General features: G+C 44.3%; 2 protein-coding genes across 6 annotated transcripts; one reads left to right on the top strand and one right to left on the bottom strand.

Moving 5' to 3' along the window:
- The first annotated feature begins 946 nt into the window (after nt 1–946).
- Nucleotides 947–10,490, top strand: dcp1b (decapping mRNA 1B). Of its 3 annotated transcripts, XM_077593947.1 has the most exons (11): nt 947–1,293; nt 1,639–1,679; nt 2,534–2,661; nt 7,732–7,798; nt 7,905–8,040; nt 8,625–8,723; nt 8,785–8,940; nt 9,010–9,238; nt 9,308–9,492; nt 9,584–9,766; nt 9,834–10,490. In XM_077593947.1, the coding sequence occupies exons 1-11, from the start codon at nt 1,135–1,137 to the stop codon at nt 9,888–9,890; spliced, it is 1,440 nt and encodes a 479-aa protein (XP_077450073.1). In that variant the 5' UTR covers nt 947–1,134; the 3' UTR covers nt 9,891–10,490. The 3 variants fall into 3 exon arrangements, with proteins under 3 accessions (XP_077450073.1, XP_077450072.1, XP_077450074.1); XM_077593946.1 differs by having other exon boundaries at nt 8,785–9,238; XM_077593948.1 differs by lacking the exon at nt 947–1,293 and adding an exon at nt 1,332–1,500 and having other exon boundaries at nt 8,785–9,238.
- Nucleotides 10,491–10,859: 369 nt separating this feature from the next.
- On the bottom strand, nt 10,860–12,620 carry yeats4 (YEATS domain containing 4). 3 transcript variants are annotated; one of them, XM_077593951.1, is made up of 7 exons: nt 12,392–12,617; nt 12,193–12,312; nt 12,057–12,123; nt 11,887–11,981; nt 11,715–11,804; nt 11,557–11,644; nt 10,860–11,472 (listed from the first exon to the last, which is right to left on the bottom strand). In XM_077593951.1, the coding sequence occupies exons 1-7, from the start codon at nt 12,440–12,442 to the stop codon at nt 11,303–11,305; spliced, it is 681 nt and encodes a 226-aa protein (XP_077450077.1). In that variant the 5' UTR covers nt 12,443–12,617; the 3' UTR covers nt 10,860–11,302. The 3 variants fall into 3 exon arrangements, with proteins under 3 accessions (XP_077450077.1, XP_077450079.1, XP_077450078.1); XM_077593953.1 differs by lacking the exon at nt 11,557–11,644 and having other exon boundaries at nt 10,860–11,497; nt 11,675–11,804; nt 12,392–12,620; XM_077593952.1 differs by lacking the exon at nt 11,557–11,644 and having other exon boundaries at nt 11,675–11,804; nt 12,392–12,619.
- Between the last annotated feature and the right edge of the window lie 2,181 nt (nt 12,621–14,801).

Raw genomic sequence — 14,801 nt, 5'->3', positions numbered from 1 at the left:
ACGTCCTCCCACCGACACGCACTTTTCTCTAAATAGAATAAGTGTATTCCATAATATTTGCTATCGATCAAGTGGTTCCAGAAGACGTCACCTATTAATATAATAAAGTACGCCTGTGTCCAAAGTGTCATGTCGCTGCTTTTACTGGAGGGACCACATTATACGTGCCCTGCACTGCAGCCAATCACAATCCATCGGTAATATTGACTCGCTGATGGATGCCTCGTTAGACTCATCATTGGAAAACACTCGCAACGGGATGGAAGCCACAAATAGAAATATATAGCTGGCATACGCACACGGTGGATAAAGACGTGGCTAAAATTAAATGACAAAATAAAATGACATTTCCCCAATAGGGGATGAATAAAGTTATCTAATCTAAAAAAAATCTAATCTAAAAGGGACATGGGTGATGAAATGTTTCCCCACAGAGTGAACGCACAGTGGTTGATAAAATATTTACATCTGAAAAATGATGATACTATAATGAACACTGAGTCACAACAGCCACATTGAAAAGAAAGCAATGTGTTATGATTTGATTTATACGACCCACAGAGCCCTCTAGTGCAATTATTAGGAAATGAAATCATTTAGCACTGCCGTGCAATGAACTAATACTTTCTGTCCTTGCTGCAAACCAATATTCAGGAATAAAACGACAAACTTGGCGAGAATGCATTGCTTTGATGACACTGGAGTCATTTTGCAATACAACAACTCATCTGTACGTCAGAAAAATACTTTAAATCACGAATAAACACCACTTTTTAAAACAAATGCAGCTCAAACAAATTCACACGTGAACCTATTAATCCAACCAGTTAAAAAAAAACTGACACTAAAATTTACAATCTATTTTTTTTTCAAGACAACCGCATGACAGTTGAAAACAATCGATTTTTCTCATTCGATTACTCATCCTGCGGTGGTTTGTGCTGTCGCTCGACTACTCCTGCCTGCTTTGTTTACAATTTTCTTGTTGACGTTCAAACGGCTCGTATCACACACACCGATCGAGTTGGTTTTCAAAATCTAGCCTTCGATCAGTCACATTTCCTTTCCTTTAGGCCCAAATTTGCCTCTTTGGTGCCGGTTTAGTCGCCGATGCTAAGCTCTCCGTAGGGAACAATGACGGCCATTTGCGTCGAGAGCGGCGGAGGTTTAACGGCCAAAGGGCTCGACATCAGTCTGGCCGCCTTGCAGAGGCACGATCCGTACATTCAAAATATTTTGGACGTGGCCAGCCAGGTGGCTCTGTACACTTACAACAACAGAACAAATGCGTGGGTAAGACACAAGTTGATTATCTAAATCATCTTAGCGAGAGACGTCATCACTTGCAACTAGGAGTGTGACAAACGGTGGTATATCGCGATACTTTGGAATCGATGTATCGTCTAAAAACGGTCTTGGCTTTTTTAATGTTTTTTATTTTGATTTTTTTTAAGAAAAGGACCCAACAGGTTGAAGGGCAACATTTATCACTAGGATACTGTTAGTGGGTTTGGTCGATTCCTTTCCAATGACCTCCTTTAAGGCTGTGTATTAATTTAATTATTGCGCATGATTTTTCAGCAAATGGAACTAATAATATAGTACTTTGATAAAAGTATGTTTATTGGTTTTTTTCAGGAAAAGACTGACGTGGAGGGGACTCTGTTCATCTATACGAGGTATTTGCACCTACAAAGACAACTCCCTTTATTTAGACACACAAGGATGCTATGTTGAATAAGATTTTTTTTAAATCATGATTTTATTCCAATTGGATTGGATTGGATAACTTTATTCATCCCGTATTCGGGAAATGTCATTGTGGCAGTAGCAAGAGGGTGATTAGACAGAACAACAAAGCAAAAGCACGAAGCAATTCAAAGTAAATGGGATCATTGAGAATCACCAAATCAAATCATTAAGACAGAAAAGCAGCAAAAACACAAAACCAGCAAGAGTGGACGGAGCTACCGCCGCCGGCTGCCATTTGAACTTGGTTGCGGTAGCTAAAACGGATACAGACTCAAAAAGACGTAAAGTTGGACAAAAACTGGAACCACACACAGGAAGTCTTCCACAAGATGGGGAACTTCTGCAGACTGGGACCGAGGCAGAGGATCAAACCAATATTATATCATCTCAGTTATTGAACCGCATTATCCTCATTAGGGTCGCGGGGGGTGCTGGAGCCTATCCCAGCTGACTTCGGGCCAGAGGCGGAGGACACCCTGAATTGGTGGCCAGCCAATTGCAGGGCACAAGGAGACAGACAACCATTCACGCTCACACTCAACTAGGGGCAATTTAGAGTGTCCACTCAGCCTACCATGCATGTCTTTGGAATGTGGGAGGAAACCGGAGTACCCGGAGAAAACCCACACAGGCCCGGGTAGAACATGCAAACTCCACACAGGTAGACTGACCTGGATTTGAACCCGGGACCCCCACTGTGAGGCCGACGCGCTAACCACTCAGCCGCCGGGCCGCCCCATATTGGGAGCAAATGTAAAAAGTTTCTACTTTTATTTTTTAGGTTGGCCTCGCCTACACATGGCTTCACCATCATGAACAGACTCAGCATGGAGAACTTAACTGAGCCTATCACCAAAGACTTGGACTTCCAACTCCAGGACCCCTTCCTGCTCTACCGCAATGCACGCTGTAAGACCGAAACACACACACACACACAACTACCAAGCATCGTGTGTTCTTCTAGAATTCAAAATGGCACGCGGGTAACATTCTGCAGATGAACCTCCATTTAAGGCAGGGGTCTCAAACTTGCGGCCCGCGGGCCAACTGCGGCCCGCGGGACGATAATTTGCGAAAGATCGATTTTTTTTTTTTTTTTTTTTTTTTTTTTTTTTTTTTTTTTTTTTTTTTTTTTTTTTTTTTTTTTTTTTTTACCCCTTTCCCCATGATGGCGCCGTTTAAGTGGCAGCCAGTGGCAGTAGCTCTGTCCACTCATGTTTTTCTTGTTTTACAGCATGTTTTACATGAAAAATTAGAGGGAACATTGACATGCACCTGCTTGTGGCAGGTGTGATACTGGTGTGCCGATAGCGAGCAATGATGATGTCGTGACCGGATGATTCGCCTAAAGACGTTTTGCCGACGGACGTTTGACAGACGGACAGGTCGTACTAGTATTTGTTAGTTTAATGATTAAATACAAATACTAGTATTTGTATTTAATCATTAAACGCTGTTTTCAGCTGGATTTGACCGAATTTGAGAGCATTTTGAGCCGTTTGGCGAATGGACGTCTATAGACGTTTTTTTGCCTCCATCGCGATATCATCCAGTATTTGTATTTAATCATTAAATGCTGTTTTAGGATGGATTTGACCCGATTGCTGTCATTTTACGGCTCGGTTCTGCTACATCTGCCTGCCCAAGAGTGCTTATTCCCGGACTGCCATTGAAGGTAGACGAACATTGATTTTTACTATAATTTGGACAACACCGGCGGCGGGCCGGATTAAAAATCCTAACGGGCCGTATATGGCCCGCGGGCCGAGGTTGAAAAACTTGTACACACACGATCCGGCGGGGCGAGCGTTCGAATCCCGTTTCGGCGAAACCTCCGTTCGGCCGAATGAACGTTCGGTGGAACGTCCATTCGGCGACCTGCCCGTCTGTCAAACGTCCGTCGGCGAAACGTCTTTAGGCGAATCATCCGAGTACCGATGATGTCGCTCACACTGGTACTCAGTGCGCTCAGGGAGGTTGTCTTTCTGCTCAGACCAACAAAAAATTAGAGGGAACTTTGGTTCGGAGCTGAATGAACCAATCACGGTGAGGTATACGGCTCTGGGGGGCGGGACATCGGCCGGGCTGTCCAGTGCCTCGCTCACTCACTCATTCATTCCTCCAATCAGCTGGGCGGAGGAGAAGCCGTGAGGCCGATCACTCCGCTCGGCGCGCACACTCCTCCGCTGCTCTCAGCATAGAACTGAATGAGGCGCTATGATCCGTGATCCAGCCTGTGTCAGTGTCTGTAGCCATCTCCGCGATTGAAACGGAGAGCGAAAGTGCACATGCGCCACAAACCCGCGCGACTGAATGTGAAAGATCAACCCGAGACTCATTCCAAGTGGAAAAACATATTACAGAGCCCCAGAGATGTCTCTTTCAAAGCCTGCCGTGAAGAGAAAGGTCGGTGATGAGCACAGACAGTTTCAAGAAAAGTGGGGAGTGCAATATTTCTTTGTTGAACACAGGGGCACCCCGACGTGTCTCATTTACACTGAAAAAGTTGCGGTGCACAAGGAATACAATTTGAAACGTAATTGTACTATGAGACATGCTGAGGAGTACGAAAAATACCAGGGAGATGAGAGAGCCAACCAGGTTGCCAGTCTTAAAACACGTCTTCTGAGGCAACCGGATCTCTTCAAGAAGGCTACCAAAGACAGTAATGCAGCAGTCAAAGCTAGCTACGCCGTTTGTGAGTTGATTGATCCTGTGCTAAGTGATCCCAAATGGCTCATGGACTTGGCTTTTCTTGTTGATATCACACATGAGCTTAATGTACTGAACAAGAAGCTACAAGGCCAGGGGCAACTTGTCAGTGCTGCCTATGACAACGTGAGAGCATTCTGCACTAAACTTGTGTTATGGAAAGCCCAGCTCTCTCAGGCAAACCTTTGCCATTTCCCAGCATGCAAGGCTCTCGTGGATGCAGGCACACCATTCAGTGGTGAGAAGTATGTTGAGGCCATTTCGAAGCTACAGGAGGAATTTGATCACAGATTTGCAGACTTCAAGACACACAAAGCCACATTTCAAATTTTTGCGGACCCCTTCTCCTTTGATGTGCAAGATGCCCCTCCTGAGCTTCAAATGGAGCTCATTGACCTGCAGTGCAACTCTGCACTCAAAGCCAAGTTCAGGGAGGTGAGTGGAGAAGCAGACAAGCTTGGGCAATTTTTGAGAGAGTTGACCCCCAGCTTGCCTGAACTTTCCCGAAGGTTCAAGCGGACCATGTGCCTTTTTGGGAGCACATACTTGTGTGAGAAGCTCTTCTCCACCTTGAACTTCAATAAGTCCAAGTACAGGTCCAGACTTACTGATGAGTATCTTCAAGCTCTACTGAGGGTCTCCACTGCTTCCTCCCTCAAGCCAAATGTGACTATGTGAGAAGAAGCGCTGCCAGGTCTCTAGCAGCGAGGAGTAGGCAAAAGAAGCCGTGTTCAGAATATTTCATGTTCAATGTTCCATTCAAGTTCAGAAAGTTAAAGGTTAAAGAGCTGTTAATACAGACATTTGAAAAGGAATAAAAATAATTCATTTTCTCTACTTAGCCAGCCAGTGTATATCTACTGTATGCTCATTAGTATTATTTGGTTTTATATTACTGATTGATTTATTGTTTATTCATCTTTAAGTTAATTTATTTAATTCATTATTTTTTGTTAAAAAATAAAGATATTTGATAACGTTGGAAAGTTTTATCAGTGCTTTTCTTGTGGAAATCCTGATGCGGCCCAGTCTCACCCAGACTCGGCCTCTAGCGGCCCCCAGGTAAATTGAGTTCGAGACCCCTGATTTAAGGAGTCGTTCCTTATCAGTCGAAACTTCCGACCAGCGTCATCTAAATGAGAGCTCGTCAGCACTCTCGCGCCGGCTGCCGGAGATTAGATGCGTGGAGGCGGTAGTTGATAATGCCAACACGTGCACGCCGTCCTTCCCGCCTCAAACGCACATTCCGCTGAGCTAATTGACGGTGTGCGACATCCAATGCGTTTGACGGAGGCAATCGTTTGATCAAAATGGATTAGAAGTCTTTCGCCGTCAACGGCACTGAAACAGACTTCTCGGCAGTTTTTTTTTTCAGCTAACAAATATCGGAGCCGTCGGACTATTTCGGGCCGTGCGTCGCGACCTCCGCCGTGGAATCTTATCATTAAGCAAACACGTCGCGTCGCACTGCCGTGACGTCCGCGAATGGCGGTTGGCGCCGAGTGGCAACCCGGGCTAAAAATAGGTGGCAGAGATACGGGAAGGCGGACAAGGAATGGACATGCAGCTATCATTAGCCTACCAGCGAACCAGCCATTTGATAGGAAGCTTGTTAAAGACCATGTTGATGTTAGATTCTAATTTTCCAGAGTACAAAAACAAGTTTGAGTACCGATACATCTTGTTCTTAGGTTTGATTTCACTCAAATATAACTTCTTTTAGGCTAAGCCAGCCTCGCATTAGAAAGTTCGAAATGATAATCATTTCTTGTTGTGACATCACAACCAGAATTGATGAAGTGCCAAATTTGTTTTCTACATGTAAAATGACATTACAGTAATCCCTCAAATATCGCGGTTCATGTAGACCAGACATGGCTGCGATAATCGAAAAATCGCAAAGTGGGGTCACCCCTATTATAACTTTTAACTTTTTTTTTCTTCAGCGCGGTCTTAGTAGCAAGAGTGGCTTCCGCTTACGAGTTTCAGCGTGGATTTTCACATTTTTATGAACTTTAAAAGATTTTTTTTTTTAAAGAATTAATAGCGTAAAAAGTAGTGACTTCGCTATAATCGAGGGATTACTGTAATGCAGTCCTTTTTATCTTTTGGCACCCTTAAATTCTAGCACAGTCAAAAAACTAGAGGGAGAGAACGGTCTGCGTGTAAAATGTTACAATAAATACAAAAGTGTTTTTATGATCACAATAAGATACAAACTAAAAAAAAACTACTGTAGCATCAAAGCATATTGGTATGAGCATACCAGTAGATACTAAAATAATGCAATGACAAAGGCTCACCTCCGGGTCGCAAATACTCGTACCCCAAGTCGGTCTCCGACACTACCTGGCCCTTAAACCGCACCTCGGGCTCCTCCTGGAGCCTTTGGTGTTTGGGTTTCTTGCTAAAAAGTTGCCTGAGCATGACTTCAAGCAGCTTTACGGGTTCCCGCACACGCTAGAGTCCAAAACTCGGAGATTTTTTCTCTCTCAAAGTCCTCAAGAGCATTCTACAAAGCAGGAAGCGGTGATCCCGCAACCGTAACCCGCATTAAAGTGGCTCCTTAAAAATGCTTCTCCTTCAAGTCCGTGCAGTCATTTCTGTCAGTCCACCACATCTTTGTGTAGTGACTCAAAAGCCATCTATCCGTGGCTGTAGCCCACCCTCACGCTTTCACACGCCCCCCCTCCCACGCCCTCTGCGACACGACCGTCTTTTGACTCGCTCGCGGCCCTTTGCCGTTCAGCCGAGCCGAGCCCATCAAACGCTGGCGATTCGGCCGGCCGGCATGCCGCCGCAGTTACTTATTTGTCGCTGGGTTGACTCTTTCCCAGGCTCATCTGGGGCGACCTCGGGGGATAGGCCAGCCTGACTGGTGGCCAACTTTGTCTCGTGTGTAAACATAAACGTCGCGTGGAGGGAAACTCCTTGGCTGCGAACGTTTACAAGCACAAAATTTGTTTGTTTTTTCCCTCCACGGTCTGATATTCGAACCGATGAGTCAGTTCCACTTTCATCAGAATATCGGAACAAATGTTTAAATTGCCCTTTTGCCGTCCGCACGGTCTGGGTCGCCCGAGAAACGACTGGTCGGCAAAATTGCGAGGCACGCAGACAATCTCATTGCGATGTGGGCTGACCTTCGGCTCACCATCAAGTGACCACTTTTGGTTATTACGCGGCCTAACTCGATTTGGCTGGACCTTTTGTTGCTATTTATGAGGCAGATTGAAAAAGCGAGCCTCTCCCTCTCTTTCTTCCCAGTGGTCATTCACGGCATCTGGTTCTACGACAAGGCCGACTGCCAGCGCGTCGCCCGGAGGATGAAAACGTAAGCGCATGCGTCATTCTTGGCTCGCTGACACTATCTCGCCGGACTGTCAAATTTAACCTAATTACACTAGATGATTACATTTTAAATGTGTGTGTGTGTGTAGTCTGACTCAACTGGAGCAGGCGGTGGGGCACGGCGACTGGCTGCCCTCGGGGGAAGTTGCGGGCGGCGACCAGGGCGAAGGGCAGGTGGTCGATATCATCCAGATGCTCACCAAGGCTCACAGCCAATACGACAAGGTAACGCACCTGCAAGAAAGTCAAGTGTCATCCAGAGAGCAGAGAACAAATTTCCCCTCGAGCGGTTGTGACCAGCATGCCAGTTCATTAAGTCATAACAATAATAACACCAAAAAACAAGTTCACTTAAGCAGCTATCTTAGTCAGAAAGCAATGTATACAGTTGTGGTCAAAGGTTTACATACACTTGTGAAGAACATAATGTCATGGCTCTCTTGAGTTTCCAGTTATTTCTACAACTCTGATTTTTCTCTCATAGGGTGATTGGAACAGCTACTTCTTTGTCACAAAAAACATTCATGAAGTTTGGTTCTTTTATGACTTTATTATGGATAGCAGATTTGATCACGTTTTCTGTTAACCCATAATAAAGTCATAAAAGAACCAAACTTCATGAATGTTTTTTGTGACAAAGAAGTATCTGTTCCAATCACGCTATCAGAGTTGTAGAAATAACTGGAAAATCAAGAGAGCCATGACATTATGTTCTTCAAAAGTGTATGTAAACTTTTGACCACAACTGTAGATTTAATCAACGCTTTTGTGGGAGTGCGCCAGCAAATGTCATCAATTTTTCACGACAGGAAAAGTCCACTTCTGAGCCCAAGGAAATCGGTAGCAGCGGCGTCCTTTTCGGGAAGGCCAACCTCATCAAACCCATCCCGGTCAAGCCCACCACTCCGGTACAGAGCCCCCCGCCCAATTTCTTGTCTGCGCTTCCGCTCATCTCATTCTCATCTTCAGGAACGCTTGGATGCTAGCAAGTCCAAGCCGTTCTCTTTGGCCAGGTTGTTTGGCTCTCCGGATCAGCACTCCCCCAAACCGGACTCCTCGGTCCTTGTCACGAGAAAAGCGCCTCGCCTTCCCGTGGCCCGCACCCTCACCTACGACGGCCCAGAGGTTGCCGCCGCCGCCGCCACGCAAGCTACTCCTTCCCACCTTCCTCAGCATTGCCTGGCAATCCAAAAGCTCCTGCAGACCCAGAGATGCGGTCCCGGGGGGTGCCTCGGGACCCTGTCCGAGTCACCGGAGAACCGTCTCTGCAGCAACGGTGTCCCGCTGGACCATCAGCGCCTGTACCACCATCACCACCAAGTGGACCCAATCAAGACCATGTTACACAGCCAGCCTGTCTGCGTGGCGCAGTGTCCTCACCACCAACCCGTTTTGGTCCACTCCGAGCAGCATCCGGATACGGGTGAGTCATTTTGACCTCGTTAGCGAGAGTGTGTCTACATCTGCGTGATGACCGTTGTGACCACCGCAGGTGAAGCCGCCCACGTCCCCTGCGAGCTTTCCCCGCACGACCTGGTCCACAAGCTGCAACTGATCCAACGACAGCGCAACCAAGTGTCGATGGAACCGCCGCGCCTCAGCCCAGCCCTGGCCCCCCGCTTCCTGGGGCCGGCCAGCGTCGTCGCGGCCAGTCCAAAAGAGGCTCTGCGCATTAAGGTCGGTCTAAAAACAAACTGGCACCGCTTGTTTTCATTCAAAAATGCCATCAAACGCGGATGCACGCTTGATACCCGTGCGGTGCGTTCAGGCGCCTTCTCCCCAGAGGATCCCCACCCCCGAGTCCCCGATGTTGCTACTCTCCCCGAGCGTCTTCTCTCAGGCCAAATCGGATGTGGCCAAAGCCGACTCCCCGTCCGATGGCTCGCCTCAGAGGGAGAGCGGCGTTCTGACCAGAAGCCAACTCCAGGCGACCTTGCTGCACCTGATCCAAGTAGGAGAACAATGAAAACAAATGCATACGCTAGTTTGATTAGTGACAGTTTCTTAATGTCTTTCAGACGGACAACTCTTTCCTGGACGCCATCTACGAGGCTTACGTGGGACAATTTTGCTAACCGGCACCAGAGCGAGGACAATAATGGGAACGTTTGCTCTTTTTTTTCATTTAAAGACGACACGACAAGTGGGGAATAAATGAAGGAAAAAAGTTTCACGTTCAGATCTTGATGTAGCATTTTAATGTTTTGGGTGGAAGATATACTATTTAGCACAAGGGGGAGCCAAAAATGTCATTTTGATATGTACCTAGTTGCGTTAAACTAAAACGTTTAGTTTGTTGATTTTTCATATTGCTATTTTTGCGTTTGTTTTCATTCCCGAAGAACTTGAAACTGCATTACCTCGGAAAAAACTTTTATCCAAGTTTACAAAAAAATTGCACCGTAATACGCCGTATGAACCAAACAAACATTTGTGAAAGAATTCCACTTCACATATAAAAGCAATAACTGAGAATAAAAGGAAATCTTTTGACGTATTTTTATACTTGCAACTAACCAGCATGCAAAGTTATGCAAGCCATCAACAGTTCTTCCTCCAAGTTGAATATTTTGCGATAGAAATATCTTAAGATATTTTTACATGCAGTATGTCAAGGATGTTTTGTTGCACTTAAACTTGATTGAAATGTTCTATTAAACGTTCCTAAAATTGCAGTTTGTGAGTGTCATTACTGTTTGAGGGATTTTTTTTCTGTTTCCCTTGGAAATGTTTGGTGCGCACATTTGAAATTACGAGCGACAAACAAATGTATTCTGTATTATACACTCTGACTAAACAACGACAATATATTTATGGAACTCACCTCCATTAAGTCCTCCTTTACAAAGATCAGTCAGATCTCACAAAAACAACACTAATAAAGTTTAAAACAATACTACTGCTCCGAGATGGGATGACGACGATCCAACAGTCGCGCTGTAATTAACAATGCAATGTGGAACCAGGTGAACTAACATGTGGCATTCAGGAACTGCAGGAAATTGGAACACTCCTCAAAAAAAGAATACACTTCCGTAGAGACATTTACGTTAAAAAGAAAACGCTTTTATTTAAATAAAAAAGCAAACACAGCCACATTTCATGCACTATCCAGTCATTTTGATGATTTTCTACAAAATACATAAAATATGCCTGAAGTGCTGAAATCATGGGCTGGGTGAAATCTATTGTTGAATCAGTCATTAAAAAAAAATTATCAGCAGTCAGCTCGTGGGTTTAATATGCTCATTCTCTAGATTTGATGGACAAAAAAAAAGCAAGTTGACATTGTTAAAAAATGAAATCAAAAACAATGTTCATAAGGAGTCTATTACTCAGATTGCAATTTGTACACATTTAGCAGGGCGTTAACAGGAGATTTTGTTATGCCCTTTCAAACCATTCATTTCTACTTAGACTGGATAGTGTTTTTATAGAAAAAAAATGAGGATATGCAACAGCCTGTGTGTATGAGAATGAGGGTCACTCAGTGGTCTTTGTGCTCTCCATCATCCTCCAGTTTCCTGATCTCCAACTTGAGGTGGTTGATGTTCTCCCTACTGGCCTTCAGCTTGTCTTTTAGCTCGGCAATCTCCTGACTGGTTCTCTTCTTGGCCGCCTCCATTTTTTCCTTGGTCCTCTGCTCTAGCTCGCCGACTGCACCCACACACACATGCACGCGCTATAATAACAACAAAATAACAAATAATAACAAAAGTGAGCGTGCTATTCGGAATGTACACTCTGTCTCGTGTTTGTAAGCGCCCAAAGTGAGTTGCCTCGTTGTGGTCAGTAGCTGCTGCATCATGGCCGTCGGATCCTGGAAGATCTGTTGAAAAATAACGAAATGAAATCGTACCTTTCTTGCGTTCCGTTTTCACGTTTTTTTTTCCCTTCACCATTTCATCGTAGAATTCCGACACGACTGTTTTCTTCGGCATGGCGCTGGAGTCGGACTGGAAGAGCTTCAATAGATGGTAAAGGGTCACCTGGAGAACGAGAATGTTTCAATACAGGCCCATACCGACGGTCTATTTCATTTTTGTGCGCGCGTGTCTTCTTGGCCCGTACAGATCGCTCATTGGGGTCAATAAAGACGATTTTGATGGTGATCTCAAACTCCCCCCAGCCGGTCTCTGTGATTTCATAAGGGGGCTTGGTCACCACTGTAGGGAGGAATAAATAAAAGCAAAATACGTCAATTAGGACTTCAAATGCGAATTTGGAAGAGAACAACTAACCTCTAAGTGGATTCCCATAGCTCTCGTGCAGCTTGAATTGGATCTTCTTCACGTACGCTGACATGTCCTAGAGGAAAACACCATCAAATCTCCATCGTCGACATAAAATAGACTTTTGGGGAGTACCAGGACATGCCTCATTTCTGTATGGTTTCACATAGACGGACCACTGATGAGTGTGTCCATCTTCCTCTCGCTTCTTTCCAAAGTAGCGAGCGACGTTTCCGAATACGATGGGCTTCACAATAGTAACTCCCTGCACAAAAAAACAAAGTTAAATCCTAACGCAAACCAATAAAAATGGGCTTGGGATCCGCTTCTTCTTCTTTGTTTACCTTCACTCGACCGCCGGAATCTGGACCAAATTCCGTCATCTTTTTAAACATAATAGACGGATACTGGCGTGAAGTAGTTTCCCGGGAGACGCTTCAAATTCTTCTTTTTGATCTACGGAAGAATCGCAGTTTTGTAAGGCTCGCCATGTTCACTTGATGTGAATTAACGGCGAATCACGGAAGTGCAACGTCTTCTTTTGTCCGAGTAGGCTTCAAGCACCGGAACATATGTTCTGCATTCATTCGTGTTGCGTTTTAAATTTCCGGACATATCTTTATTTCAACTTTTTTTAAAGGGAAAAAACTACGTCAGGGCCTGCAAGGAATTCTCTGCTGGCCAAAAAATATATTATATTTTATCCATGAATAATACAATAAATAATTCCAAATTGTCTGTCAACTTCCTTTCATTGCTTTTCCCCTGGTTGCGCTGCTTCCAGATGTGTTTTTATTTTTAGGCATTTAACCAATCAGATTTCAGCCATTATTTGTTGCCAGGGTCAAAAATCTACCTGGGGGCCTTCACAATCAGTTCCGCAGCATAAAATAAGTGTTGATAAAACTGTTGCTTCAACCAATAAGATTTCGAGTTGGCGACACTAACGCCTTCTCGCAGGCGCAGGGATACGTCATCGCTTTCACAAACTATGATTGGCTAGTGATAGACTGGACTAGCCAGATCTGAAGCGAGCGGCACAAGCAAAAATATTGCTGTGTTGATTTATTAGTGGGTTTGTCAAGCCACAATGGCTGAAGGAGAAGAAATGGATTTGGTTGCAGATTTACTGTCAAAGCCATTTTCAAGACGTACTTTTCAAGAAAAAAAGCTGGACAACACCAGGGTGGAGCTACAGCTCACCGAGCAAGTGCGCAGGGGAAACGCCACAACGGAAAGGTGAAGAAAAATTATTTGGGTGAGTAAAATGTGGCTATATTCCTAATTAAGTTGTCATTTTATGAGGTTATTATTGATGCTTTTTTAAATGTGTCGCAGCTGTAGCTGCAGTAAAGGTTTTATAGCCATACATTCATTTTCTGAACCAGAGTGCCCATAGGAAACCCACACAGGCCCAGGGAAAGCATGCAAACGCCACACAGGTGGACCGAGGTGGATTTAAACCCAGGATCCCAGAACTGTGAGGCCGACGCGCTAACCACGCAGCCCAGTTCTATAGCCATAAAAGTTATTCAGATGTAGCATTACTGAAGGCTTAGGTATGAAACGCAACCCCCCCACTGGTATCCACATAGATCTATTCTAGAAAAAGCGTCATTTCAGGGGACGGTAAAATAAAGAGAAGGCACAAAAAATAAGTGATGTACTTTAGTTTAATAATGTAATCATAATATTGGATAACCTGCAATTCCATGGAACGTAAAAAATGGCTCATACCTGCTTATAATAATGACAGTACTTACTTTACTATGTAGGTTTTAACTGGATGGGAAGAGTGCTGCTTTAATTAATACGTTGTAGAATTAAAATATATATATATATATATATACAATGAATTCCTTAAAAAATGTAACAATACTTCACTCTGAAACACAAGTATAAAATGCAACAGTAATGACTGTCTGTCTCTTCTCAGTCTTCTTGTGCAAACCTGCAAACACTTACCTTGCAAACTGTGGAGGGAAAAAGTCACCTGAGTTCTGTTACAATAAAAACACTCCATAATCGAAGCATATATGCGCAATTGTGTAACAACAGGACCCCTTTGACGCAAAAGTGAACTACTTATTGGACCGTTTTTGTACAGTTACTACAGCAAGTGAACATCAAACACTACTAGGACAAGACAGTACAGACAAAAAGTACTAATTACTTCAAATGTTTGGTTACAATTAAAACTGCCACAGCAGTGCTTCCTGATTACAATTCCCTAGCGTGACAATGTGTGCAGATCTCCGCATTTAAGGGCGGCTTTGGTGGGGGGTATTTAACCGAATAAAAACATGGATGTTGGAAATACAACAAAAATGGGACAAACCCAACAAAAATGGCACATGGAAAAATGACAACAAAGAAGTGTTACATTGTAAAAATACAAGGGAGTTCAAAGTGGACAACCAAAGGGAGAGCTGGATGTTTTTCCAGTGTGCTTACTTTACATCCAAATTTTAAAAACGCCGGGATGAATACAAATAATTGAATGTGGCTGTTTAAGGTAATATGCATTATCATATGAAATGCAAAAAAAGGAGGAAAAAAAAGATCAACAGGATTAGCAATGGGCCCCTCCCAGTACCACTTCAACGCGAGTACACATACATCCAAAAAACAGGAACATCGTTACTTGCGCTCCGCTTGAACTGAGCACATCAATGCAGATTTACACGTTTGTCATTGCAAAAATAGCATTCAATCTTACCTTGCAAATAAAGGCCTCCAATGACTATAACATAC

The sequence above is a fragment of the Stigmatopora argus genome, chromosome 23 (genome assembly GCF_051989625.1).
Source record: "Stigmatopora argus isolate UIUO_Sarg chromosome 23, RoL_Sarg_1.0, whole genome shotgun sequence".
In the NCBI taxonomy this organism is placed as follows: Eukaryota; Metazoa; Chordata; class Actinopteri; order Syngnathiformes; family Syngnathidae; genus Stigmatopora; species Stigmatopora argus.
The sequence above is the reverse complement of the archived record's forward strand: the minus strand, read 5'-3'. Positions and strand labels throughout refer to the sequence as shown.

Bases quoted from the DNA above. Each gene is read 5' to 3' on its own strand.
- dcp1b (XM_077593946.1), top strand. From the start codon at position 1,135: ATGACGGCCATTTGCGTCGAGAGCGGCGGAGGTTTAACGGCCAAAGGG. The intron at 1,294-1,638 runs GTAAGACACAAG...GGTTTTTTTCAG, and splicing joins ACAACAGAACAAATGCGTGG to GAAAAGACTGACGTGGAGGG. The intron at 8,724-8,784 runs GTACAGAGCCCC...TCTCATCTTCAG, and splicing joins CGGTCAAGCCCACCACTCCG to GAACGCTTGGATGCTAGCAA.
- yeats4 (XM_077593951.1), bottom strand. From the start codon at position 12,442: ATGTTTAAAAAGATGACGGAATTTGGTCCAGATTCCGGCGGTCGAGTG. The intron at 11,805-11,886 runs GTACGGGCCAAG...CTCGTTCTCCAG, and splicing joins TTGACCCCAATGAGCGATCT to GTGACCCTTTACCATCTATT. The intron at 11,473-11,556 runs GTACATTCCGAA...GTGTGGGTGCAG, and splicing joins TTACAAACACGAGACAGAGT to TCGGCGAGCTAGAGCAGAGG.